The sequence below is a fragment of the Electrophorus electricus genome, chromosome 19 (assembly GCF_041902795.1).
Source record: "Electrophorus electricus isolate QZ-2024a chromosome 19, ASM4190279v1, whole genome shotgun sequence".
In the NCBI taxonomy this organism is placed as follows: domain Eukaryota; kingdom Metazoa; phylum Chordata; class Actinopteri; order Gymnotiformes; family Gymnotidae; genus Electrophorus; species Electrophorus electricus.
In genome coordinates, this window is record NC_137515.1 from 6,493,810 (window position 1) to 6,519,193 (window position 25,384).

Below are 25,384 nucleotides of genomic sequence, written 5' to 3' on the forward strand. Positions count from 1 at the left end.
AGTATGAACGGTTTACTATTTGCACAGGGGAAAACGGGGAGATTCCAAAAACACACGAGCCAAGAAACAAGCAAATGTTGGGAAAAATGAAGGCAAAAAAGACCAAAACATCCAGACAAAAGGGCAAATAACCAGAGAATAGGAATAAGGTCTAATACGCAAAACAGGTAAGTATTAGAAACAGACTCAGGAACGCTCGGATCTCCAACCTGGTTCTTCTAGCAACAGGTCTAATACTCAGGAGATTGAGAAACGCCTCAGAGGATTCTGGGAAATGCAGTCCGTTCGAGACCGGCTGGAGACTGATGATATGACATAGATTTAGGAAGGTGTGTGCATTTCAGAAGAGGTGGTTTGCATTGAAAGGTATCCCATTAGAAATTTATTTCTGTTGAAACAAATAAAATTATTTTAACACTATAGTCTAAATTTGGAAAGAGCATGTAATAACTACATCCAAGTTTCATGGCTCTAGCAGTGTAGCCAGATTTAAGAAGAGCTGCATTTTCAGAGCTTTTTAAACCATGTACAGTTTTGTCAGTAGCCCATCAGACTTTATTCACGTTAAAATATATATCACATACATTGCAATCGACTTTATGTTGCTGCGGACTGTACAGCAGGGAAATTACTTGGTAGTTTTGTATCTATAATTGAAGAATGTTTTTACGACATTCCTGTATATTCGTGGTCAAAAAATATAACCTCCAAGTTCTGTTGCATGCACAATTGTACGTCAATACAGACTACACTGTGGTCGAATAAGGAAACCATCGGTTTATGCACAGCATTCCTTTCTTATTTACATTCTCCATATTTTTGAAGAACATATGTATTACATATACTTTGTAAGAGTGCGCTTCTTTATTGTTCATCTAAACGTTCTTTTACATGCTGTTTTAATCTATAAAACTAAACTAACAACTATTTCAGCATTCGAATGGAAGATACAATAAATCAAAAGAACATCCATATGACGGTCTAGTGTGACCGTTACAAATGCTTTTATTTTTACGGAGGCCTTCTGAAAAGGCACAGTGGACTGCGCTGTTATAGCCTGCGCATGCTCACTGGGCCAAGACAAGTTAATTTGTAACCGTTTGCAGCTCACGGTTTTAGAAAAAAACCTATCTGGATTTCAGGGCTTCACAATGTGGTGAGCGTGGTTCTGTGTGAAGAAATCGATGACCAGTTCTCTAAAATATCTATGAGCGTGCTTTAACATACGCGATTCTTTTAGGAGGCAGCCGCATCGCCGCACATAAATAAACTGGGTGTGCTTCACGTCTTTGATCGTTCTCGTGGATCCTAAACATCGATTTTGATGTTGTCATGTGCTAAGGACAGAGCAATGCGCGGAAAAAGGGATTATGTTTGTACAAAAGAAAGGACCACCACGCTTTGGCCCCTACTTCTCTCTATCGCACTTTTAACATTTATATGTAAAGGTGACGACAGCACTTGCAGTGGCGCGTTTGATTTATATTTTGTGCTGGATAGGTAAGTATTACAAATATTAATATCAAACTTATTATTATTGAATTATTGATTGCATATATGGAATCTCTCTCTCTCTCTCTCTCTCTCTCTCTCTCTCTCTCTCTCTCTCTCTCTCTCTCTCTCTCTCTCTCTCCCTCCTCACACACCCACTCCAACTCGAACTTCATCAAATCTCCTGCACTTCTATAATAAGAACACACATGAGTGTTACTTGTGACCAAGTGGAAAACATTTTTTGAGGTCCAAGTCAATAGCCCTCTGCCTCACACTGTGGTCCTTATATGGGCCTGTTTATTTTACAAAGGCATGAAAACATTCATCATCTTTCTAGGTCCAGCAGTGTGTCAGACAACTGGCAGGAGATATATGGATTTGTGAAGCAGCTAACAAATCGCTTTGTAAGGTACGCAAAGTCTCATACTCGGGCCAAGACTTTTGATCCCAGAATGAATCTCAAAATAAATTACTGACTTAGATATGGTTGCAGATGGTGTTTCAGTACTATCAGCGCTTTGAACAGAGAGGACAAACCACATGCACTCAGGGGAAAAGTCAGTGTAGTTATTATGTACATATGTGGGACTAAATATGTGCTTAATAGCGGATTACTATGTTTAACATCATACATTTTATGGGTCATTTTCAGTGTAGTGTAGCCTGGCTGAGTGACCCTGTCTGAATGCCTGAAAGCAGATGTCTTCAAAAGCAGATGTCTTGGTAGTACATTAGTCATTATGTTTACATCAGCAAGCACTCTAGGGTCTTATTTTAATATGATTTTTGTAATGGCAGGATGTAACACATTCTACATTTTGCACCATTGACACACACTGGAGAGTCTTATATTTAGGCTTAACTTAGTTTATTCCGAACATAGTTTATAATGCTTACATCTTTGTATTTACAGTCCAAAGATGAGGGTCTCATTCATTGTCTTCTCCTCCAAAGCGGAAGTGATTCTGCACCTTACTAGAGACAGGTTTGTTTCTCTGGGGCCTGTGGCACAGGGGCCTGCAGAAACTAGGTCTGCAACAATTCCATCTGGGCCCTTTCTGCTGGTTCACCTACAGTTCTAGCTGGGCCCTTTCTACAGGCTTCCTAAAGCAGACTCCACTGGGTTCCTCCATACCAGGATTCATATATCATGTATTCTTTTTCCAAGATTCTCAATTTGTCCCAAAGGATGTGTCTGCAGTTACAACCTTATAGGTGAAAGAGATGTGCAGGTTTCGAATGTACATACTGTAACACAGATATGAAGTAGATGAATGTATCTCTTATAACCTTTGACTATCACTACACTATTAAAGTCATGTGATATGTGTTCTGTGCTTTAAGAGCTGCTATAGATGAGGGGTTAGAACGCTTGAGTAGGATCAGACCTGCAGGTGAGACATACATGCATGAGGGGATAATAAAGGTAAGGTACTATTCATACTTGTTTATTGAAGTTTTTGTATATGTTATATTGTCAATAAAATATCTTATTTTGGATGTATTGGACTGTTGTATGTGGACTTGATCAGGCCATAGAGCAAATGAAAGCTCAAGACAGAAGAGGATCAAGCATTGTCATAGCACTGACTGATGGGAAATTGGACATCTATCCTCATGACCTCACAGTGAAGCAGGTTAGGTGTCACCTAGCAACAGACCAACAGGATTGTCAAGCCTAGATCTGGACCACCACAGCACTGCACAATTGAACATTTCCACTGTTCTGACACACCCAGTTATACTCAACTAATTAAGATTTTTCTGGGGCTTGGACTCAGACATGTGTAAAGATGCTTCATGACAACAGCTGTTGTAAAAAGCACTATATAAACAAATTTGATTTTGACTTTGAATGAAAGAAATGAATGAATGAATGCTGGAATTTTAGAGTAGGAAAGCTGTAAATTGGGCTGTGTTTTTATTCTCCCAAGCACATGTGATGCACTATATCCATCACATTCCTCATCCATGTTTGTGTGTTTGTGTAGGCTGATCTAGCCAGAGAGTATGGTGCACGTGTTTACTGCGTGGGGGTGAAGGACTTTGATGCTCAGCAAGTATGTCTTCTATTTGCATAGCCTGACATTTTGTATATGTTTTGTTAAAAGAATACTTGTTTTTTACTCACTGATGCAAGTAGTGCTATGTTCCACTACCAGAGTATGCAAAAACCTCACTGTTGAATTAACTAGTTCAGTATTTTTTTGTGTAAACATGGTAGCTGCTCATTCATTGCAAATTTTGGTGCTGTGTGGTATGCTAACAAAGACATTTGAAGGAGAAATAATATTGTCATTTTTAAATTGTCAGCAATTAAAGGAAGAAAAATCAGTGGAGCAGGCAATAGCAATGTGTACATTGCAATAATTTGGTAATACAAACAAGTAATCACAAAATAGTCTGGTCTAGATTTGTTTTCTAGAATTGATGTATGAAAGTTAATATGATTATATAATGAAAGTACATAAATAAATAAAGTAGATAAATGGTTGGCTAAATCAGACATCAGGCTGGTGAGAGCTATGTTAGATTAAGTTTAAAACGGATACGGATGTTCCAGTAGATAATTTGATCTGAGAAATTAGATTGTGGCAGTTCTCTGGCAGTTCTCTGCTTGTACAAAAGTACAAGACCAGAGCTGAAAGCTCTCAGAAATACCAAGAAATACCAAGACTGCTTTAAGACTCTGCCCCAAGGACAGCATTCATACATGGAAAGCAGGAGCCTGTATAAATGGATGTGTGTGAAGATAGGAACTCTTAATAGATTTCTGTGTAATACTAATATTTGTTTGTTCTATGTTTTTATTTCCAGCTTGCTGATATTGCTGACAGCATGGATCAGGTGTTTCCAGTATTAGATGGATTCCATACACTCAAGTCTATCATCGATTCTGTAAGACAAAAGCACTATGACAGTACATGGTTATTAACCTATCATATGTTACCATCTAACAAATATTTGTTTTTCACAGATACTACAGAAATCATGCATAGAGATTTTTGATATTGAGCCCTCCAGCGTTTGTGTGAATGGTATGTTGTGCAAAGTTACAAAAGGAATTAAATTCAAATGAGCTCTAAAGAATGCAGGCTTTGGTTTGCATCTTTCTAACAACACTTATGGAATTCTGTTTCAGAATCATTCAACATTGTTCTGAGAGGGAGGGGCTTCTCTCAGGGGCAGGGCTTAGAAAGTGTGTTGTGCACATTCTCTGTCAATCAACAAGAGGCCGACAGTAAGCCAGTACACAATTCCCATGTTAAACATAGCAGCTTTTGCAGACAGCGACAGGCCAGATTTAACAATCCAAACAGGAGGTCAGATGTTGGTCACAAGGATGTGTAATTTGACTTGCCTCACAGTAATTTGGCTGTGACAAGACGAATCATGAAAAACCACAATCGTGTCATTATTTCTAACAAACAGGATGTCAGGGTCCTTGTATCCACAAATAGAGGCAGCTCTTGAGCTTAATAGTCATAAAGAATACTCCAACATTAAACCTCAAAAAATATTTTATTCAGGATGTAATGTAAATAGGTTTAGGGTCGGTTTTTTTCTTAGTTTTAGTATAACTGACAATATATAAATTATAATGTTAAACTAAGCATTTGGCAAAAAACAAACAAACAACCAAACCCAAAATACTCTATAATAATTTTTAGAAACTATTGTGGATGTTTATTAAAATGTGTTTTGAGGTTTAACACTGATTAATAAATTATTAAAGAATGATGAATACTGTGCTTGCTCTGCCATTTAATCTGATCTGTTTACTGTGTTGGGGAACAGCAGGCACAGAAACTGCTTTAGGAACAATCTAATCGAGTTCATTGTATCATATTATTAAGTGAAAGCACTGTGTCCAAGTCAGTTTGGTAGTACACCAGTTGGTAGTGATCTCGTGCTGTCATCTCTTCCTGTCAGTTAAGAGGCCGAGTGTTGTGAAGGATGACTATGTGCTGTGTCCCGCGGTAGTGCTGACCGAAGTTGGACAGTGAGTAGCATTCTTCTGTTACTCTTTTAGAACAGAGTCAGTCCCTGGACAATGCTACTGCTGTTAAAAGATGGCAAGCAGATTAAATAAGGGACATCAGGAGGTCCTGTTGACTTCTGTTCTGGTTTCTGTATCCATGAGACTGCTGATAAGGAGCAATCCCACACCAAAAGGATCAAGTGCAGTGCAGTGTGTGTCTGTGTTTAAGTGTGACGTCAGTACATTTTTTCACCTTGGCGCAGTGCCTGACATTTCAAAGCTCTCTCCAAAAGATACTGTAGATTCTCAGAGTGATCGAGTTCAACTCTTTCTCCCTCGCTCATCTCCTTCTGTTGAACTCTTTGGAACTGCTTTATGAAATAATTTTTAACACCAGTTTGTCTCTCCTCTTTTCAGTGCATTTTTGTGTTAATTTTTACATTTACATTAAAATGACTTTTGTTGATATAGTAAGATTTGTCATTATAAGAGAATTTCTGTGCAACCTGTAGAGGAGAATCATTTGTAAGAACAGGTGTGCTCTCTCTCGTTCCACAGCTCCATTGAAGTGCTAATTAGCTTTGATCATGGACAATCCTATATTTCCAGCCCCTTCACAATATATGCCACAACATGTGTGAGTATAATTCAATTTCGCAGAGTTTGTTCATAGTTCATTATTTACATGGTTAATTACTAGTATATAATGTTTATATACTATCTGGCATTATGGGTATGCACTTTGGAGATGTTTATCTATAAATGTGACTTCTGCATGAGTACTGTACCATGCAGTCATTGACACTGCAATTAGAGGAAAAAACAGAAATAAGCAATATTATTGAGTAATACTCAATATTACTGAATACCACTCTGTATATATAGCCACTGCCTTTTTTAGCCAGTCCTGTCTTAGGAAGTTAACTGACTTGTTTGTTGTACAGTTGTGCCTTGTTTTCAGGGGCCTCTGTCATGAATGACATGTTTTAAAAACAGGTCATGTGATGACTGGATATTGCGGGTATGTGTATATTCAAATGCAAGTATATATACTGTACCAGTCAAAAGTTTGGACAGACCTGATTGAATGTATGTTTTAATAGTAATAAAGGCATTTTGATCTAATGGATTATGCTTAAATTGTTTCTAAGAAAAAAATAATTTGGGAAATTCTATATATGAATTAATTTTCAAAACACACACACAAAAAAAAAACCAATTGTAGATGCATACTTAGCAAGTAGTTTTCTTTCAGAACTTTAGTTCCTAATTCTACAAGTGCTCTGAATATGAGGGATTGTCTTCAGGACTGATTGAAAAGCATCTTAGGTGGCTGCCTCATTAAGCTGGTTAAGAGAACACCAAGAGCGTGCAAAGCTGTCAACAAAGTATAGGATAGTTACTTAGAAGAATCTAAAATCTAAGAAAGTCAATATTTGTATCAATATGTTTTATTTCATTGGTTTTATACCTTCCCTTTTTTAAAATGTAGAAAATAGAAAGAAAACAGTAGAGTAGTTGTGTCCAAACCTTTGACTTGTACTGTTTATAAATAAATATATCAATTTGTATTTTAGCCATGAATGTGTGCATAAACAGTGCATTTACATTATAAAGGTATGTTACAAGCATCTAACATCTGCCCATTGGTGAGAACCACATCATTCATGAAAGAGGCCAATAAATATTCAGAGGGTACAGGCCTTCAGTAGTCAGTCAGCTGATGTCAGAGTACAATAATAGTGCCAGCAAAGATGGATCACAGTTTACAACTTATTGTAAAATGTATGGCAGTCTATAAGGTATAGCTATAGGTGAGGTGCATCTAATAAAGTGGTATGTACCAAACACATACTTGATAACTGAAGCATGCATATGTGTTGGCCTCTTTGTGCATGGGTGTGCGGATGCGTGTGTGAATGTGCATATGTTTGTTTAATGTGGCAGTCAAATGGAATGGTAGTGCCCCTGGTACTGCTGGTGCTGGTGCTGTTGTTGGGTGTGCTGCTGCTCTGGTGGTTCTGGCCTCTCTGCTGCACTGTGGTGAGCAAGCATCCAACTGAACAGCCACAGAAATATTCCACATGAGTTACACTCCCATACGTATACAAGGAAAAACTCCATGTGGGTTAGGCTCCCATAAACATAGTAGCAAAAATAAATACCCCACATGGGTTAGACTTCCATACATAGAATAGCACACATGAATACTACATGTGGGTTAGACCTCCATACACAAAACAGCGCACAAATTCTCCACATGGGTTAGGCTCCCATACACAGAACAGTTCACAGAAATACTCCACATGGGTTAAATTCCCATACACACAAGATAAGAATCTCATATGCTATATTAAAAAGTACTCTAAAATATGTGGAATAGAATTACATTTCATAATAAAATTGTAATAACTCCTTACCATACATGGTACTTCATTTGAAATATATACTTATATAGAATATAAACTGTATGTGTCAGAGTTGAAATATGAAAAATATGTTATTGTATGTGAAAGGGGTCATAATGTAAAAAATTATATAGGCTTTTTAAAAATCAACATGTACAAATTTGTGATGAAATATGACTTCTACAGATCGATTGTATATGGATTCAAGCCTCTTACTAACAGTACAAGTGGAATGTTTGCTAATTATGAATTAGAGACATATGTCTGTGTCACAGGTCATTAGGGATCCTCCTCCATCTCGACCTCCTCCCCCACCCCCACCTCCTGTAAGTAGATGGTGGATTGTGGTTTGTGATTTATCTATTAATAAATCATCACTGAGCATCACATATTTCATATTTGTATTTAACGTTGCAAACCTTTAGGTTCAGAAAACAATTTGGACTATGACATGGAAGTTACTATATTTTCTATATATTCATTAGATTTATCACTATAGCCCACCTGGTCTGTCATTAAACAATAGTACTAGAATACAGAAAAAAAAAAAAAACATGCAGAAACAAGCAGATAATTATATAATTATAATTGCTCTTTTCCTACCTGCTACCACTTCAGCTCAATGTTTTTGTAAAGATCTCTATTTGGCTGTGTCTGGCCCACAGGAGCCAGAGGTGGACCCATTCCCTAAGAAAAAGTGGCCCACTGTGGATGCTTCCTATTATGGAGGGAGAGGTGCTGGAGGGATCAAACGCATGGAGGTTGTGCAGAAACACCAAAACCCCACCTCCAACCTAAAGAAAATAAGCCTAATCATTTAATGGTTGCAAAATGTTATTCATTTAATAGCGTTTTAAAAGTAAGTTTAAAGTACCTTCACAGCTTATTTAAATGTAATATGATAAATGAGGAAATACTTCTTGATAAAAGTGTTCCCTGTCTCCATAGTGTGGTTATAACTCATTGTTGCTTATGGTTGTGTTTCCCAGGGGTGGGCACTAAAATGTGTAGTACAAGAGCACTGTAAGCACAACCCTGGGATATTCTGGCCTACGAAAATACCAAACTGATGTTCTGCTCTTGATAGGTTCACTGGGGAGAGAAAGGTTCCACAGAGGAAGGCGCACGACTGGAGAAAGCCAAAAATGCCATAGTCAAGATGCCCGAAAAGGAGGTGGAAGAACCCATTGTAAAAGCTCCTCCGAGGCCGCCACCTCCCTATCACCCTCCAACTCTATCCAAATGGTACACACCAATTAAGGTGAGTCCACCTCTATCCAAATGGTACACACCAATTAAGGTGAGTCTACTTCTATCCTGTTCGTACACAGCAATTAAGGTTAGTCTAAATGATGCATCCCAGGATAACAGATAACTTGTGTTATTATTTCAATTGTACTGTGGCTCATCTGATAGAACTGTTAGTGCAAGGTACTAACAACTTGCTACTGTTAGTGCAGGGTAATAACAACTTGCACTCACCTTAACTGTTAGTGCAAGGTACTAATTAGGTAATGGGTTTGAATCCCAGAGAGTACACATGCTGTCAACTATGGTGGCCATGAAGACCCTGCAAATACAAATATAAAATTGAGCTTCAAATACATAAGGCATATTCATCAAAAGTGTGTTACAATTCTGAAACATGTGGCAAATAGAAAAAAATGCTTGTGACATGCAACTTCAGAAAAACATGCAACTTTAGAAATGCTGCAGATATGGCCACAACACAATGCAAGTGTTTCCGGCAGACATGGGGAGGGGATGCACTCCATGAAACCAGTGGTAACTGAGTAGGTAGTGGATATCTGCATTATATCTATTATAATTATCATTATAACTATTATAATTATATTTGCAATTACCATGGTTTTATCATTGGTTTGCCTGGTATAGAACGAACAATTGACCTATTCAAGCTCCACATTCTTGTGTATTTACTGTTGCTAGGTTGTACAGAACTCAACCTCAAACAATACTGATAAAAATCCCATTTAATACAGTTTAGTTTCTGTCTAGCTATATTCAGGGTGTGTTAGTTACGCATTTACATCAGACTAATGTTTTGGTTCAAGTTTGATGGTTTAGCTGGTTTGCTACAATGACCAGTTTGGTCAGGTTGGTTATGCTGGTCAATTCTTACTATCTCATCTGAAGTTTTATATTTTTACATACATACAAATGTATTATTCGAAATGAATAACACTCTAAATGTAAGCATTTAGGATTGTAAAATAGTATTTAACATAATCTATTTACTGGCAGGGTCAGGCTTATATTTGTGTTAAATGTGTTCTTTATAACATAGTAGTAGCTAAATACAAAATAAATGTAAACCATGATTAGGTCAGTTGTTCATTCTGTACCATATGGTAAAACCATGGTAATCACAAATGTAAATTTGTTTTCACTAGCTGCTTGATTGCTGTGGCTCTCAGGAGTTCATCCCTCACTGTGTCCTCGAGAAACCACAATGCTGTTGTGTTGTGATAGGATTTGGAGTGCAGGAAGTTGCATGTGTTTCCTGAAGTTGCACTGCTTCTAAAATATAGAGCATATGTTGCTATTTTGAAGTGTCTTCTGAAATTGAATAGCATTCATGAATTTGCATCACATTTGTAGATTGTAGCACATATCTTGTCATTTTGATGAATGTGCTTTGTGGATTTGCAGCACATTTTTTTATTTGCAGCATGATGGTAACATGCACCACAGTGGGACTTCTCAGCCACCATGGTCAACTGATAAATGTATCTAACCTGCTCTAGATAAGAGTGTCTGCCAAATACTGAAAATGGAAATCTAGGTAGTTCATTTTCATCATTATCTATGAGAATTGCATTTGCTGCAAAGTAAAGCTAAAGAAATCTCAGTTTATAAAAGTATTTCCCGCTGTATTGAGACGGTCTTGTTTTGTCTGTTAATACTGGATGTCTAGGGGCGTTGTGATGCCTTGATGGCACTGCTACGGCGACAGTATGACCGAGTTGCTGTCATGAGACCTATAGCAGGTGACAAGGTATGTTCCTGTTTTGTCTTGTTGATATGTATCACATTGTCCTTTGTGGCAGGATTTTTAAGGAAAACAAATACTTCACAGCAGAGCAAATCGAACTTGGTTTAGGAATCCGGGACTACATGTTTCCTTCAAAAATTAGATTATTGCTCTGCTGACAGAATATCTGCTGAGCATGACTTGCTTTGTTTGGCTAAAGCATACTATGTGCCAGGACTGTTAATAAATAAGGAATCATAGATATTTTGGAGACACAGCATTGCACTATTGAGTCAGGGCAGGGCAGGCGATGCAGACATGATTTATCTCATCAGGACTAGTAAAGAATAACACACACACACACACACACACACACACACACAACACAAATTGGACTGCAGGGTGTGGTTCTAAGGCTGGTCGTGAATGGAGCCATAGCTATATATACACACATACACACACACAAAATTATTATTAGCATAATGTCATCCCTGTGCAGGGTGAATGTTTTGGAGGTAATTTGTCGTGTCATATTTTAGACTTATTGAGATCATAAAGAGTCCTGAGTGGAGAAGGACCAGGCTGCTGAATTAAGAGTTTAGAGAATCTCAGGATTTTACCCTTTGACCTTTTTTGTCACCTTGCTGTTATCTTTTTTTGTGTTTCAGGGGCGCTGCATCAAGTTCACGAGGATTCAGAGACGATAGGCCAACTACTACTTGTTTTGTTTTTTGTTTGTTTATTTGTTTTGTTTGGTTTTTGGGGTTTTTTAAGTGCCTAATTTGGAATATTTAAATTAACAGTCAGTGTACGATAAATGCACATATATTTGTAATTTAACAACTGAGAATTATATTTTGTATATTTTAGTTGTCGTGTTTTTCTAATGACTTTATAATTGTAATTTTTAGCTTTAGTGTGAAGGTTTGGTCTAATATGCAGAATTTGTCTTTTTTTTATTTTTTATTTTGTGTGTGTATGTGTATGTGTATGTGCATTGACATGTGAGCGAGAGGTTGCCACAGCAGAAGCTAGCTGAGAATGGCAAAGTGAACTCATGACTGTGGCTAGAATAGCAGCTGTTGGTCCTTGTTTCTAATCTGAGAATGTATGCAGTGGGGAGATGAGATATATATATATATATATATATATATATATATATATATATATATATATATATATATATATATATATATATATATATATATATATATATATATATATGGCATAAAAGAAAATACTGAAAGAAGCCTCTTACCACACAACATTGGTGTCATGTCTTTAATTATGAAAAAAAATAGAATATGAGTAAATAAATATTGCATAAAAATCGACAGAATTATTAAAAAATATCTTGGATACATATACTTAGAAATGAACACATTTTCAAACGAAAAAAGAATCATAAGGACCGAGTCCATGTCAACGGTCGCAGGATTTGTGTGTCATAGTAAACAGGATAGGTTTGTTTATCGCCATTAGTTCACTGGCTGGTCAGCATTTATTCATGTAATGTCAATAATCCGTTAAAAATAAAGGCGAACATATGAACAAGGCATTAGACAGTCACCTTACGGTAAGACATTTCCTGAATTTTAGAATCTAATTTAGAAGTTCCTTTATAAGATTGTATTAAATTGCCGCTGCTAGCGTAGCTAACGTTAGCAAAGCGATGTTTCCCAGTAGCATCAACAGCCTAAATGGGGCTAACGCTAGATCAGTGTAACACATAGCTTGCTAACTAGATAGCGGTAGAGTTAATAACGTGAATCGCCTTGATAAAGTTTTGGTCATTATATGCAAACCGAATACAAGGATGCACATTCTTATACATTGTTATCTTAAAAGAAGAATGAGGAGAGATGGGATTTAACATGGTCCTGCTCTGGTTTCTACCTCACCAAGCATAACAGTTACACAGATATCTCAGTAACTTATTTTGTAAATCTGTTCGTGCCGCTAATGTTTTATTCACAGTGCTCTTATGCGCTATCTGGGACAACAGAAAACCGAGATGCCTCAAAAGATACTGAAGAGTGCTCATTATATTGAACTGGGAAGTTACCAGTACTGGCCGGTTCTTGTGCCGAGAGGAATCCGTTTGTACACATATGAACAGATCCCTGTGTTCTTGAAGGAGAACCCGTACATTACAGACGGGTACAGGGCACACCTACCATCGAAATTATGTCTGAAGAGGTAAATTCAGTACTTTTCTAGACTGTGAGGAAGTGAAACGTAATGGCACTGATATGTCTGTATTTTTCATCTTCTTAGCATGTTTGTTTTGTCCAACGAGACTGTGAATATTTGGACCCATCTGCTCGGCTTTCTGCTCTTCTTCCTCCTGGGAGTCGATGACATGTCCACGGTGCTGCCGGCAGCAGGGGCTTCCAGAGAAGATTATGTAATCTACTCCATAGGGCTCTTTTGCTTTCAGGTTAGCACACATGCACATTTTGCATGCAAGAGATTTTGTCTTGTGAGATTACAGATAAGAGCAACCAAAATAAGATTTCTCTGCCTCCCTCTCGGTCATGGTGAGTAGCTCAGCTATCTGAGGGGAGCTCTGAGTAGAGCCGCTGCTCCTGTGTATTGTGAGCGAGTTGAGTTGGTTGAGGTGGTTGTGCATCTGATAAGGATGCCCCTGGTCCCCTTCTGCTGGATTTATACAAGACATGTGCAACTGGGAGGAGGCCTTGGAGTAGACCCAGGACCTGCTGGAGGGATGAGGTTTTGATTTTTGTCTTTACTTGGTGCACTGGGAATATTTGAGTAACATAGACCAGACTAGATCTTTGATCTACAAACATTACACAAATACTTTCTGTGGGGAGTAATGATCTGAAGATGAGTCAGTTTTTACAGATCTTGCAAAACATTGATTCATGTATTCATGTGTCCATTGTCTACCAGAGGAGGATCCCCCACCACGCAAATTAGTGTTTGTATGGTTGACACTAAAATCCTCAGTAAGGGCAGGCTTATACACCTCTTAAGAATGTAATGGTGAACAAAGGACTACTTGTATGTATTTAAGAGTTTTTAAGGGATTGTTGAGTTACTGGTTCACCTTGATACTGTGTTCAGGTATGTATGCTGTGCTCTGTGGGCTATCATCTCTTCTGCTGCCATCGCTCAGAGAACACCAGCCGTCGCTGGCTAGCGCTAGACTACGCTGGGATCTCTGTTGGCATTCTGGGCTGCTACGTCCCCGGGGTCTTCTACGCCTTCTTCTGTGACAGTGTAGGACACATGTTAAACTGCGTTAAACAGCAGCACTGTAGTACTCAACTGCAGAGTTTTGTTGCCTTTGAATTCACAAGACACAAGTCACTTATCACTATGTATTTTATTTTTACATAGGCAAATGTAAAGGTAGCAAGAGTGATGAGACAAAAAGGAAATAATGAGCTGAAGGTCTAGTCTAGTGCTAAATTACCACTATGCCAGTTCTAAAGAAGAAAATAGAACAAAGAGAAACAGCTTCTGTTATTTTACAGTGCCAGTTCAATTCAGCTTGCCATTTGTAAATATAAAAAATCCATTGGAATTTATCTATGCAGTTCATTCAGACATATCAAAGGGAAAACAAAATACAAACATGCACCATAAATGAACATATGCACACAGGCCTTCGATCATCTCCAGGCATTTTATATGCGCATAGCACTAGGATAAGAACTATTGCAGTTTTGTTAATTCTCAACTTAATGGATATCATTGCCCTGACTGTAGGATAACAATGATGTCATTTGCAAGGTGATCGGAATCTCTTATATTGGTATACATAGTCTGTGAGGAAGGATGGATCCAGTAATCCTGTCTGCTGCAAATGCAACTGTTCAGTGCAGTCTTTCATTTACTACTATGTAGAATGACTATAAGCATGTCACGTTCAACCCCCCGGGCCAGTTCTGGAGGCAGGTCTACCTGGTCACAGTGCTGGCGCTGATACTAGCCGTGTTCGCAGTACAGATCCACCCACTCTACCACACGCAAGAGTGGAAGATGTTACGTTCCAGCATCTTCTGCTTGGTGGCTGCCTACGGCATAGTCCCTGCCTGCCACTGGGTGTGGCTTAACGGAGGCTTCCATGCTGATATTGTGCAGGTACACATGGCACACATGCTAAGCCATAAGGCCTGGGGTCAGGTTCATCTTGACTATCTGTTCAGGCAGTGATTAAATTACATTAATAATAACATTAATTAACATTGTTAACTACTTCAATTGTAAGTTGTCTCTAAATTGAGTGCAATTAACCCACTTTCTAAATGGAAAAGTATCCAAGCCTATGGGAGAAGTCACTATGGAAAGATGCTGCATAAAGGTCCAGCATGTGTAAAATGTTATCCTGTTAGAAACTGACAGAGATGGAAAACGAAGGTTACTTTTCTGTTTGCAGGTGTTCTTCCCGCGAGTCATGGTCATGTACCTGCTTGCTGCGGCTGCTTTTCTGTTCTATATCAGTAAGGTCCCTGAGCGCTACTTCCCAGGTAGGCACTCTCCACCCACATTACAATCATGACCATGTGAAGAAGCTAGTTGTACACATTAGTAATCACTAAATTACTAACATTTTAAACGTGTTTTTTGGCTATTTCAACAGAACAGTCTGGATAGAAACTGGGCTAAAATAAAGCTGTAATTTAAATCTGGACCTGATATCACTGTTATGTCTACCTCATCATATATTTCACACAGGGCAGCTGAATTACCTAGGTGCCAGTCACCAGCTGTGGCATGTATTGGTAGTGCTGATGTTCTACTGGTGGCACCAGACTGCAGTCTACATCACGCACTACAGACACAGTCAGCCCTGTCAGGACTTCAGCAGTGCCAATGGCTAGCACTGCTCTTTTCTCCCTTGAACAGGAAGCTTCCAACCACACTACATCACTCAGAGCTTGAGCAAATGTTCATTGTCCTGGTCATAACGTTTGCTACCTCTGGGCACACAACATCACTGATTTCACACAGCATATTCAAATCAGCATCTAATTATAAAACCCTTCATAAAATAAGTCAGCAGTGTTGGAGCTGGCAAACCAATAAACTGTGAGAAACCGATCCTATACTTATATGACCTAATGCTGCATGTGAGTCTGAAGCAGGACTGGAAAGCATGGAAGCAGAGCATTGGATTTTTCAGTGATGGCTGGGCTTTTTGAAACATTTTTTAAAGGTATGTACTTCAGCAGTATTTTAAGCAGGGAGAAGCACAATCGGAACTGGGACATGGATATGTATGGTTTAAACATGGGCATCTGTGCCTGCCTGCAAAAAGAGTCCTAGACTTCTAATGTTGCCTACAAAACACGGGCCTTTATGTGAATATCATGTACGTTCCCTATTAAAGACGAGTTTTGTTAGTGATGGGGATATAAAACATTTGAATTCTCAAATATTCAAATTTTCAATGTTTATTCAGCTGGAATGGCCCTTCCAAATAGCGTTAGCATCATTTTACAGTGTTTATGCATCCTAAACCATAACTACACTGCACTGCATTACCTTAAGTCTCAACTTACCGTAAGTAAGGCTATAATAAACTTTCAGTGGGATTTTTACCCTTGAAAGCCCATTTATTGTAGGATTTAAGCTGCATGAGGAATAATAAACTTTACAAATTAAGAAGCACTTTTTCGCAGAATGCAAGCAATTTCCATTGCTGATATTCTTCTGAGTCATGCAACTATTTTTGAAGTCTTACAGTAGAACTTGCTCCTTGTCTGCCTTTGAACTCAACACTTTTATGTTCTGTGCAATGAATAATACGAGTGGGTTGATCAAATGCCAGTGTCATCTTGTCTCTCTTCCTGCACTCTTCCATATGTGTCTCTGTTGGACCTGAACTCGTTTTTTGACTGAGCATGGCACTGAGTGAATCTAAGTATATGCTCTGCTCTCTTTTCTGTAACTTCATCCCTTAGTTCTGTCAGTTCTATCATTTAGTTTGTGCTGAAAGAAATTGATTATGGATTTTTATGGTAGCTACATGGGCATTTTGTAAATTGTCTGGTACTGGTACTTGGTGAGAGGCTATTTAGGTTGGGGGAGCAGTGTTGACTTGAACAACAGTTTGGTAAAGAGCATGTAAAAGTAGTGCACTTTTTAAAAAGTGACCTATATTTACCCTTCAAAACATTTAATGTGAACTGTAAGTACTGTAACTAAGGGTTAAACCACTTGTCCTTAATCTGAGCCAATGAATATGGTGCATATTTAAGCAGTCACTAATTCAAGTAACCTTGAATTAATGTGGTTATTTCTTTACGTCATTTGTCTGTCTTTGTTGATCACTTTAATGTTTGTCAATCATGGACATAAACTACATATCTGAATGCTGATACTGAATGATCCTTTCTTAAAGATTCTTGTGCCATTTTTTATCCTCTGTTCCTTTCACATTGTTTTATTGGACTAAAGGAAATAAATACATTGAACAAAGGGAATCTGGCTTCTTGCAAGCTCTTGTTTTGGATATAAAGACCACACCCCTGAGGGTTCCTGATGCAGTTTTGACAGAATAAGGGTTTGACAGTTTTCCTAATCACATTTAAAAAGCTCATGTAATCTGCTATTTTTAACCCACAAAAGGGATTAGCCAAAACAGATGTCATTCCCCTGTCGAAACTGCTCATCAAAATGAGAGGGAATTGGTTTGGAGGTCAAGATTTACTTTCCAGAACTCAATACACCAGATTACAGATGGTATTACTGTAATGCAGAAAGGCTCACATTTGCATGGACTGCGGAGAAGTATGTCTCTTATTACGCTGGATGGGTTGATCCTAGACTTTTATGTTTGAATTGTGAGGATGCTTTGATACTTTTATTAGACGAATTGTACTTTAAACGTCAAATCCAATTAGCAAACCTGGATTTTGTAATCACTGCAAGTAGCACACTTGATACCAACTCGTTCGTCATTTTTTTTTCATTTCACTTCTCTTTAAATAATTGATCAGTTGTATCAGGTGGACCCAACAGAAATGATTTTTTTACTTGTTTTAGACATACCATGCACTACCGCTTCATGTTATATATGGATAATTACATACTGCTTTTGATCTAAACATTTTCACAAATGCAACTGTTTCATCCCAAAAGCTACTTCAGACAAACATTCCTCAAATCAGAATTTGGGCTAGGAATCTTGGTAGGATTTACCAGCACCTGTCAGGTAATGAAAATAACTACTGTCTATATGAATTAGGTGTTTCATTATCCCATGAAAAGTGGGACTTTGTCTGATTCTGCTACCGAATATCAAGACTCAGTAGGAAATTCTATTCAGCCTATAGCCTTAAGAGTGAAAGGGCACTTGTTTTAATTTTTTCAGACCATTTCTGCAACTTCCCTCTAAGGTTAATGTTGTATTTTGTTACAAAGGACACATATACCACATCAAAATACTAAAATAGTCCAACTTTTACATCATAAATGAGAATTATGTGCACATCACTGCCCTCTGCTGGGACAAGGAAGAAGAAGACAAAACCAGTTAAATTCTCTCTTGTTAAAGTATTATTTCAGTGTATTATTTTTGATAATCTGCCATCCCTGCTACATACTTTCCAAACTAGTCTTATACATAAGTTATACACAGCCTTATAAGAGTGTCATAACTATTAAATGGTCGATCTCAAGCTTTGGTACACTATATTTGGGAGATCAAAGTGAAACCAAACTCAGGAATGGCCCGGCGTTTCCACACAGCAGTCACGTGTCTGAGGACTGCACGCTGATTTTGGACAGTTTTAGTTCAGACAGGCTCCCCACAGATCCTCAGCAGAGTTCGCTGATAGTCCCCCGAGGTCTCAGACTGCAGAAGAAAGGCAACATTTTATGTAAATATAAGCAAACAGTTTTCTGATGCAACATGTTCTGGTTATACATTTGCATATTCATTTAACAGCGCAGCACAAATCTAGATTATTAATGACAGATTTTTACATTTATTCTTTCTTCCTAGAACATACCACCATTTTTTTCCCAAATTCATATTGCATGAATCCATGCCCATTGCAAATGGGCCCTTGCAGTCATGTCATTTAGTCTTCACAGTCTGCTAAACAGCTAGAAAAGCACAGCACACTGATTGAAAAGTGTTGAAGTTTGGTAAAATGTTGCCTTGATTTCCACAATGGCTAGAATCATGCTGAGAGCAAATGTAAAATAGGAAATCTGATGAGCTCAACCTCTCAGATTACATCATGACATTAGTATAAAGGGGGGGTCTGAGATGATGTTCCAGACACAGATCAGAGAAATCGTCCTCTCTCAGCAAAGAAAGAAAGAGAAATAAAAATAATGAATATGCCTGTATACAAAATTAGTGGTGCAGGGTAATGTCACTAAAAACTATTAATGCTACAGACAGGGTGGACAAGATTAGCTATCTTCATCCCTTCCCAGTGTAAACACCTCTTTACACTGCTGCTGTCTGTCTGAAAGAACCAAGCAATATAAAATAAATCATTCAGAATTAAGACATTAAGGATGCATAAATGAAAATGCTAATTCATGGATAAACTAATGAAACAGTAAATCAGAACCTAAAGATGGAAAGTGAAGATGAAGAGACACACACAGGAAAGAACTACTAAGGAAATCGAGAGAATGGATCAATATTTGTGTGTGACTACTGTGGGTCAGTGTTGACACAGCCTTCCTTTGTCTCTTAGTACGTACCTCAATAGCAGAGTACAAGGAGCAGCCAAACAGCTTTTTATACTCCACCTTGATGTCCATCAGATCAATCTCTGAGCGGCTCACCATGATCCTGGTCAGAATAGATTCAGTGGTTCCCATGCCCTGAACAAACCGAATATTACACTTTTATAGGATTCAACTAGGATTAGGAAACTCACAAAAAAGGCCTATCCTCCTTTGTTTTGAAGTGCTGTTGCTCAAGTAGTCACACAAGAGTCAGATCTTTGACAGCGATATCACAGAATGAGTGGTCACTGAAGAACTCTTATTAGTTAACATTAGTTTAGCTGTACAATGTTGAATGAAGTATTGAATTACACAAGGCGAATGTGTGAGTGAGTAGGCTAAAAGTGATTTAGCCACATTGTTTGCACTGTAAATCACTGAATAAACAAACATCCAGGCAGTACTGGCTGTGTCTGCTTTGCTTACCTTCATACCTTCATGAAGGTGCTCAGCCAGATAAGCTGGAACACTCTTCATACATTTCACTTCAAGGACAGACATTTCAGTCAGTGGAACTGTATTACTGGGGAATTTGTATAAACAATTATTCCCCTTGGGAGAATGGCATATGAAATAAACAATATTTAAAAAGACAATAAAAAGGAATTTGTCATACCTATGGACACCAGAATCTTTTCTAATTTTCCAGACATCTCATTTTCGATGCTCTGCTGTAAGGTCTTTCCTGTCAGATTCTTATACTCCACCAGGGCTTTTAAACACAAATCAAAGAACAAAGTAACTGAAGTGTGGTCAGCACAGTGCACAGATTTTTGGTAGCACAGAAGATAAAACCTCCACCAATGCATTACCAATGTCCATGAATAATTTAATAGCCTGCAGTTTTCTGTGAAACTAGTACAGAATGTCAGAAGTGACAGACTCCATTCTGCCTGCCCGACATGAGGAGTGACATTCTGTTTGGACAACATCTGTTGTAAAAAGTGCTATATAAATAATTTAGATTTTTGACATTCTTCAGTCTGGTTATCGCAGTAGCTCTTACTCTGTCTGAGCTGAGGAACACTCCTGCAACACAGGATGTCAATGAACTTGCTCTCATCTGTACCCCACCTCTTCTCCCCAGCTTCATACAGGACCTGTTCAGAAGCAAGCAATGAGAATCAGTGGAGGTAGATGGAAGTAAAAAGATATCAAGATATTTATCATCATCATCATCATCATCATCATTATCTTTTGCTTTACTGTGGAGAAAGTTAGGCCTGAGTGCTCTTTAATGAGTATATATTAACTAGATACTGTCTGTTTTAGAAAACAGACAGTATATTATTGTTGCAGTGCTCAAAAAGTCCTTTTGCCAAAGTTGTTGGTACTGTCTGTTTTAGAAAACAGACAGTACCAACAACTTTGGCAAAAGGACTTTTTGAGTACTGCAACAATAATATACAACAAAGAGATGGAAGATGGAAGTCTAGCATGCAAGAATTCACAGATTTTGATTCGTCATGGAACCGCATCCATGTAGGAGAATAGCGTCTTCCACTACTTTAGGGTCAAGACCTTTACAGAATGCAATCCTGTGAGATGTAAGTTGCTAACAGCACACAACAGCAAAGAATATAGAGACAGGAAGGTGCAGACTCCACTGAGGAGACTGAGCTGCAATGTGTGAATGAGCACCCCACTGCAATAAGACTCTACTCTCCTCACTGGAGGGACACTACTGATCTGGTGCTGTTTGAACTGTGCTGAGCCATACCATACTCTTGCATGTCCTGATCATACTATTATTTATACTATTATGATGCACTAATTTTCTTCTCTCTAGTCTGACCAATATTGTCATTGTAACTCCTGTTTTTAATAATATTTTTAAATGTTTTAATTTTTATTTACTCCATTAGTGCAATAATGGCTTTGCAGCTCTTGTTTATATCATGTACATAGTGGTTTATTTATATAGACATTTCTCATATGTGTTATATGTTTTATCTTAGTGCAATACATTTTTAGTGCAATACCAATGTTTGCATTCCTTGGAACACCTTCCAAGGCTGCTCTAGAATAAGTCATGTACATAATTTATATATGTATATAGACCCTGCTAACTCTTATAATATCAAGGCTTATCGTTCATCCGTACCACAGTTTTGTGCTTCTGTAACTCACTTCTACAACCTTGTCCTATTTATTCTGATTTAATGTATGTCTTCTGTTGTGCAATTTTTACAGTACTGTGCCACTGCAATTTCCTTCAGGAACAATAAAGTGTGATCTTATCTTAGTAATGCTGTACCATGGCTTCTGCTTTGGCTTTCGCAGCATCCACATTTGGACTCTCGTCCCTCTTACCCTATGAGTTAAGGGAGGTTAGGACATGCCATTACTCATTATCTACACAAATCAGGCATGGATATAAGAAAGACATTAAGTGGGAAGCCACCTCTGCTAGAAGAAGCAGGCTTTTCCCATAATCTCCTGACACCTCAGACTGCAGGTCATGAAGTAATGATCTTCCAGTTTCTGAAACAGACAATTAACATAAAATCAGCATTGAACATGGCCAAATGATCTGTTTTAAACAAAAAACAGTAAACACTCAAACCTTTCAAATAAGCATCAGACAGATCCTTGATCTGATTGTTTGTTCGGGATGCAAATATCTCTATCAGCGTGCTGTCTGATGTTCCAGCCCCCTGGGATGCCCAAGAAATAGTTAACCATACCATCACCACTTTCTCCAAACAACAGATTCTTAATATAGAGAAAATATCTGGGGTTTCACACTAATTATCAGTAAACCTTGTGGTAGTCAGAGTTACTTTTTAGGTTCTCAAGTCTATGAAAAGCCAAGTTAGCAAAAAAGTAACAGCTTTAAATTTGTTTTAAATAATCTAACTTTCAAAAAAGGACAATTTTTCACAGTTGTAATATGTTAAAAAGAACAGATTTCTTACTTTGATTGCCTGTTTAAATTGCTGGAGGTCAAACTGAGTGGGCGGTGTGATCAGAGCCACCAGTATATCCTCAAAGTCTCCATGAGTATCCCCCTTCAGGTCATCTGCAAGAGTCTAGCATGCAAGAGTTCACATATCGTCATGGAACTGTATCCATGTAGGGGAACAGTGTCTTCCAACTTCAGTCCTGGACAGCCCCATTAGTGTTTTTTATGTAACTGAAGTCTTTCATTAGCCAAAACAATTGTTTTAGAGATAATACACTAAAATGCAGTATCATGGGCTTCTCCAGGACTGCAGTCCAACACTAATGCTTTAGAATGTTTCTGGAGTCCACAGTGGATGAAAGGTCATGTGGATATTTTACCCTTCCAGTTGCTTCCTGGTAGGCCTTGCAAATTAACTGACGCTGGGCATTGGTTCTTTGAGTGAGAATGTCAATCAGAGTCTTCTCTGTGGTGCCTAAACAAACACACACACACACACACACACAGGCAGACAAACCAGACTATAGTTAGTCATTGCAGTGAAACAATATGAACATTCTTTACCTGAACTTCAGTACATGATGCAAGGTAAGTTTACTTAGGAGGAAAATGCAAACAAAATTTTTGAAGCTGTTCCAGTGTCTCACCAATGCCTTCTATGGCCACCCTTAGAGCTGCAGCATCCTCAGCTGGTCTGAAGCCTGGCTTTTCTTTAATGGTTCCTCTGGCACTAGACTAAGAAAAATGAGCAGAACATCACACTGCCATCTTGATCTTATCTGATACCACTGCATGTCTAAAAGGTGCGTGAGCTTATAAGCAAGAATGCCACAAAACACAGAATGCCTTACAGTAATCGAGAGTGAGTCTGATGAATCCAGAAGAAGATTTAAATCATCCTAAAACGGCACACAAACCTTTTTAAAAGTACAAAATGTGACTAAACACAAGAATACAAAACAGGCTTATCCTACATAAAAAATGTCAATGGTTACGTAACTGGATTCATTCCTAACGGGTACACTCACCCACACGGAAGACATTCCAGCTGGTAACCCTGTATTCAAACGTTAGAGATTTGTTACTTTCCTTCAATACATATAGGGCTTTTTATTTAGTGGTTGAAAACTATTTTAGAATAGCCCTTTCAGAATATATGATGCGTGAAAGGCTCAAATAATATTTCCGTATCCTAACCCACTGTACAAGAAAGTCGCCAAAGTGCAAATCATTATCATTATTACTTCATACAAAGTCAGAAGCTTGGGGCGTTTTCAGAGCTTTCTGAACGTCATCCTCTACCAATAAAACCAAGCGAGAGATTCACAACGGTCTACTGCGCAATGTCAGTTAAACACAAATCCAACTCGTTTAGTCTGACGACTATTCGCGTATTCAAAAAGGTTTTTCTTAATTCAGTGATAAAACACTTTACCCTAACTTGCTTGCTCCGTAGAATATCTTTTCCAATTGTTCTGTCAACAAGGGAAACGCCCATCCGTCACAGGAAACGGATCACGCAAAAAAAAAGGATCTGTGCTTGCATTCATAAGATGTTACAAAATGCTTTGCGTCAGTAAATATTGAAATAGTTATGTTCAGGTCTGCAAGTCTACTGCAGTCACCAGCGGTGGGTAACTTAAAACCCAAGTAAAACTTCAGTCAAAGATTCGAAAAAAAGAAAATGCAGCCTAACAAAACAATTCAAGTACTGAGTTACCTTGAATTCCAATGTACAGTCATAGTACAGACAGAAACTACCAACGTATGAACCTAAAATTATTAGCTGATATTATTTTTCTTTTTATATATATATATATATATATATATATATATATATATATATATATATATATATATATATATATATATATATATATATTTGATGTAAAATAAATGATACATCTTGAAAGTTATATCACAACAGCTCCAGGTGCAAAAACATCTAAATGTGAATAATTAAAGTGTAAATAAGTAAAAACTGGATTTTCTTCACTTAAGTAAAAGTATTATCAGTATTATCAAAAATACATAAGCCCACCTTCTTTATATATATATATATATATATATATATATATATATATATATATATATATATATATATATATATATATATATATATATATATATATATATATATATATATATATATAAAGAAGGTGGCCTTATGTATTTTTGATAATATATATATGGGTCGAGATCTCTAAAGAGCAAGCCAGAGGCGACAGTGGCAATGAAAAACTCCCTGGGCAGAATTAAGAAAGAAACCTTCGGAAGACAAAGACTCCTTCGGCTGCCCAGCTAATAACCAGTCCATGCTTTGTTATATTATGTTTAGTCCAAGTAGCCACTTCAGTGTAGATGTGGGAGTCTCAGCTACTAGGTTACGTGAGCTGTTTCAGCATCCATAGGACTAGATGGGGTGTCTGAATGAAAATGGTAGCATCAGTTCATCTGCTGGTGGCACTGGGACATTTCCTGGCATTATCTTAGATGCTCTGTCACCAATGAGCAAGTATAGTCCAGTATTGGCATCATTTCCACAGTAAAACACAATTAAAATAGAAAGATGTTTCAAGTTTCAAGTTTCAAGTTTGGTTTATTTGTCACATACATAGTCATACACAGTACAACACGCAGTGAAATGGTGGAGAGTGCTCTGTCCAAACTGAGGAAGAGAACCAGCGGTGCATAGAGAAAAAAATATATATACAGATAAATATATATATTCTATGTATCTAGATGTAGTTAGATGTATAAAGATGAATAAAACATGAACAGTCAGCATGTAGCCCCAGCGTGTTTATCTGTAGCAGCATAATTAGAAGGGAGGGCCAGAGGGCGACAACACTCCTGAGGGCTCTCTGCAACAT

The 25,384-nt window shown here is 37.9% G+C and overlaps 3 protein-coding genes across 14 annotated transcripts; 2 read left to right on the forward strand and 1 right to left on the reverse strand.

The window, feature by feature from the left end:
* The first annotated feature begins 1,026 nt into the window (after nt 1-1,026).
* Nucleotides 1,027-12,084, forward strand: antxr2b (ANTXR cell adhesion molecule 2b). 2 transcript variants are annotated; one of them, XM_035535885.2, is made up of 18 exons: nt 1,027-1,156; nt 1,241-1,500; nt 1,832-1,903; nt 2,408-2,479; nt 2,839-2,920; nt 3,027-3,131; nt 3,486-3,554; nt 4,312-4,392; nt 4,472-4,532; nt 4,637-4,735; nt 5,428-5,497; nt 6,035-6,113; nt 7,424-7,519; nt 8,160-8,210; nt 8,550-8,645; nt 8,972-9,145; nt 10,823-10,903; nt 11,548-12,084. In XM_035535885.2, exons 2-18 carry the CDS (start codon nt 1,325-1,327, stop codon nt 11,584-11,586), a joined length of 1,503 nt encoding a protein of 500 aa, XP_035391778.1. In that variant the 5' UTR covers nt 1,027-1,156; nt 1,241-1,324; the 3' UTR covers nt 11,587-12,084. The 2 variants fall into 2 exon arrangements, with proteins under 2 accessions (XP_035391778.1, XP_081558082.1); XM_081701956.1 differs by lacking the exons at nt 10,823-10,903; nt 11,548-12,084 and having other exon boundaries at nt 1,027-1,500; nt 8,550-8,743; nt 8,972-9,111.
* Nucleotides 12,085-12,144: 60 nt separating this feature from the next.
* paqr3b (progestin and adipoQ receptor family member IIIb) lies at nt 12,145-17,337 on the forward strand. 5 transcript variants are annotated; one of them, XM_081701962.1, is made up of 7 exons: nt 12,145-12,455; nt 12,885-13,078; nt 13,157-13,319; nt 13,970-14,125; nt 14,795-14,992; nt 15,288-15,378; nt 15,492-15,729. In XM_081701962.1, exons 1-7 carry the CDS (start codon nt 12,426-12,428, stop codon nt 15,503-15,505), a joined length of 846 nt encoding a protein of 281 aa, XP_081558088.1. In that variant the 5' UTR covers nt 12,145-12,425; the 3' UTR covers nt 15,506-15,729. The 5 variants fall into 5 exon arrangements, with proteins under 5 accessions (XP_081558088.1, XP_081558090.1, XP_081558089.1 ...); XM_081701961.1 differs by having other exon boundaries at nt 12,149-12,455; nt 15,587-17,337; XM_027007354.3 differs by having other exon boundaries at nt 12,155-12,455; nt 12,857-13,078; nt 15,587-17,337.
* A 535-nt stretch (nt 17,338-17,872) lies between these two features.
* On the reverse strand, nt 17,873-24,066 carry anxa3b (annexin A3b). Of its 7 annotated transcripts, XM_027007341.3 has the most exons (14): nt 23,947-24,066; nt 23,540-23,568; nt 23,363-23,410; nt 23,159-23,246; nt 22,892-22,986; nt 22,525-22,638; nt 22,173-22,263; nt 22,011-22,090; nt 21,864-21,920; nt 20,613-20,706; nt 20,223-20,318; nt 20,033-20,091; nt 19,580-19,702; nt 17,873-18,710 (listed from the first exon to the last, which is right to left on the reverse strand). In XM_027007341.3, exons 2-14 carry the CDS (start codon nt 23,552-23,554, stop codon nt 18,651-18,653), a joined length of 1,020 nt encoding a protein of 339 aa, XP_026863142.2. In that variant the 5' UTR covers nt 23,555-23,568; nt 23,947-24,066; the 3' UTR covers nt 17,873-18,650. The 7 variants fall into 7 exon arrangements, 5 of the variants coding, with proteins under 5 accessions (XP_026863142.2, XP_026863133.2, XP_081558086.1 ...); XR_014118582.1 differs by lacking the exon at nt 23,363-23,410 and having other exon boundaries at nt 18,868-19,702; nt 23,159-23,241; nt 23,947-24,063; XM_027007332.3 differs by having other exon boundaries at nt 17,873-19,702.
* Nucleotides 24,067-25,384: the final 1,318 nt, after the last annotated feature.

Bases quoted from the DNA above. Each gene is read 5' to 3' on its own strand.
- antxr2b (XM_035535885.2), top strand. From the start codon at position 1,325: ATGTTGTCATGTGCTAAGGACAGAGCAATGCGCGGAAAAAGGGATTAT. The intron at 3,132-3,485 runs GTTAGGTGTCAC...GTGTTTGTGTAG, and splicing joins ATGACCTCACAGTGAAGCAG to GCTGATCTAGCCAGAGAGTA. The intron at 6,114-7,423 runs GTGAGTATAATT...TTAATGTGGCAG, and splicing joins CAATATATGCCACAACATGT to TCAAATGGAATGGTAGTGCC.
- paqr3b (XM_081701961.1), top strand. From the start codon at position 12,426: ATGAACAAGGCATTAGACAGTCACCTTACG. The intron at 13,079-13,156 runs GTAAATTCAGTA...TCATCTTCTTAG, and splicing joins TCGAAATTATGTCTGAAGAG to CATGTTTGTTTTGTCCAACG. The intron at 13,320-13,969 runs GTTAGCACACAT...TACTGTGTTCAG, and splicing joins TAGGGCTCTTTTGCTTTCAG to GTATGTATGCTGTGCTCTGT.
- anxa3b (XM_081701957.1), bottom strand. From the start codon at position 24,009: ATGGGCGTTTCCCTTGTTGACAGAACAATTGGAAAAGATATTCTACGG. The intron at 23,569-23,946 runs GTAAAGTGTTTT...GTTTGAATACAG, and splicing joins TACGGAGCAAGCAAGTTAGG to GGTTACCAGCTGGAATGTCT. The intron at 22,987-23,158 runs GTGAGACACTGG...GTGTTTGTTTAG, and splicing joins GGTGGCCATAGAAGGCATTG to GCACCACAGAGAAGACTCTG.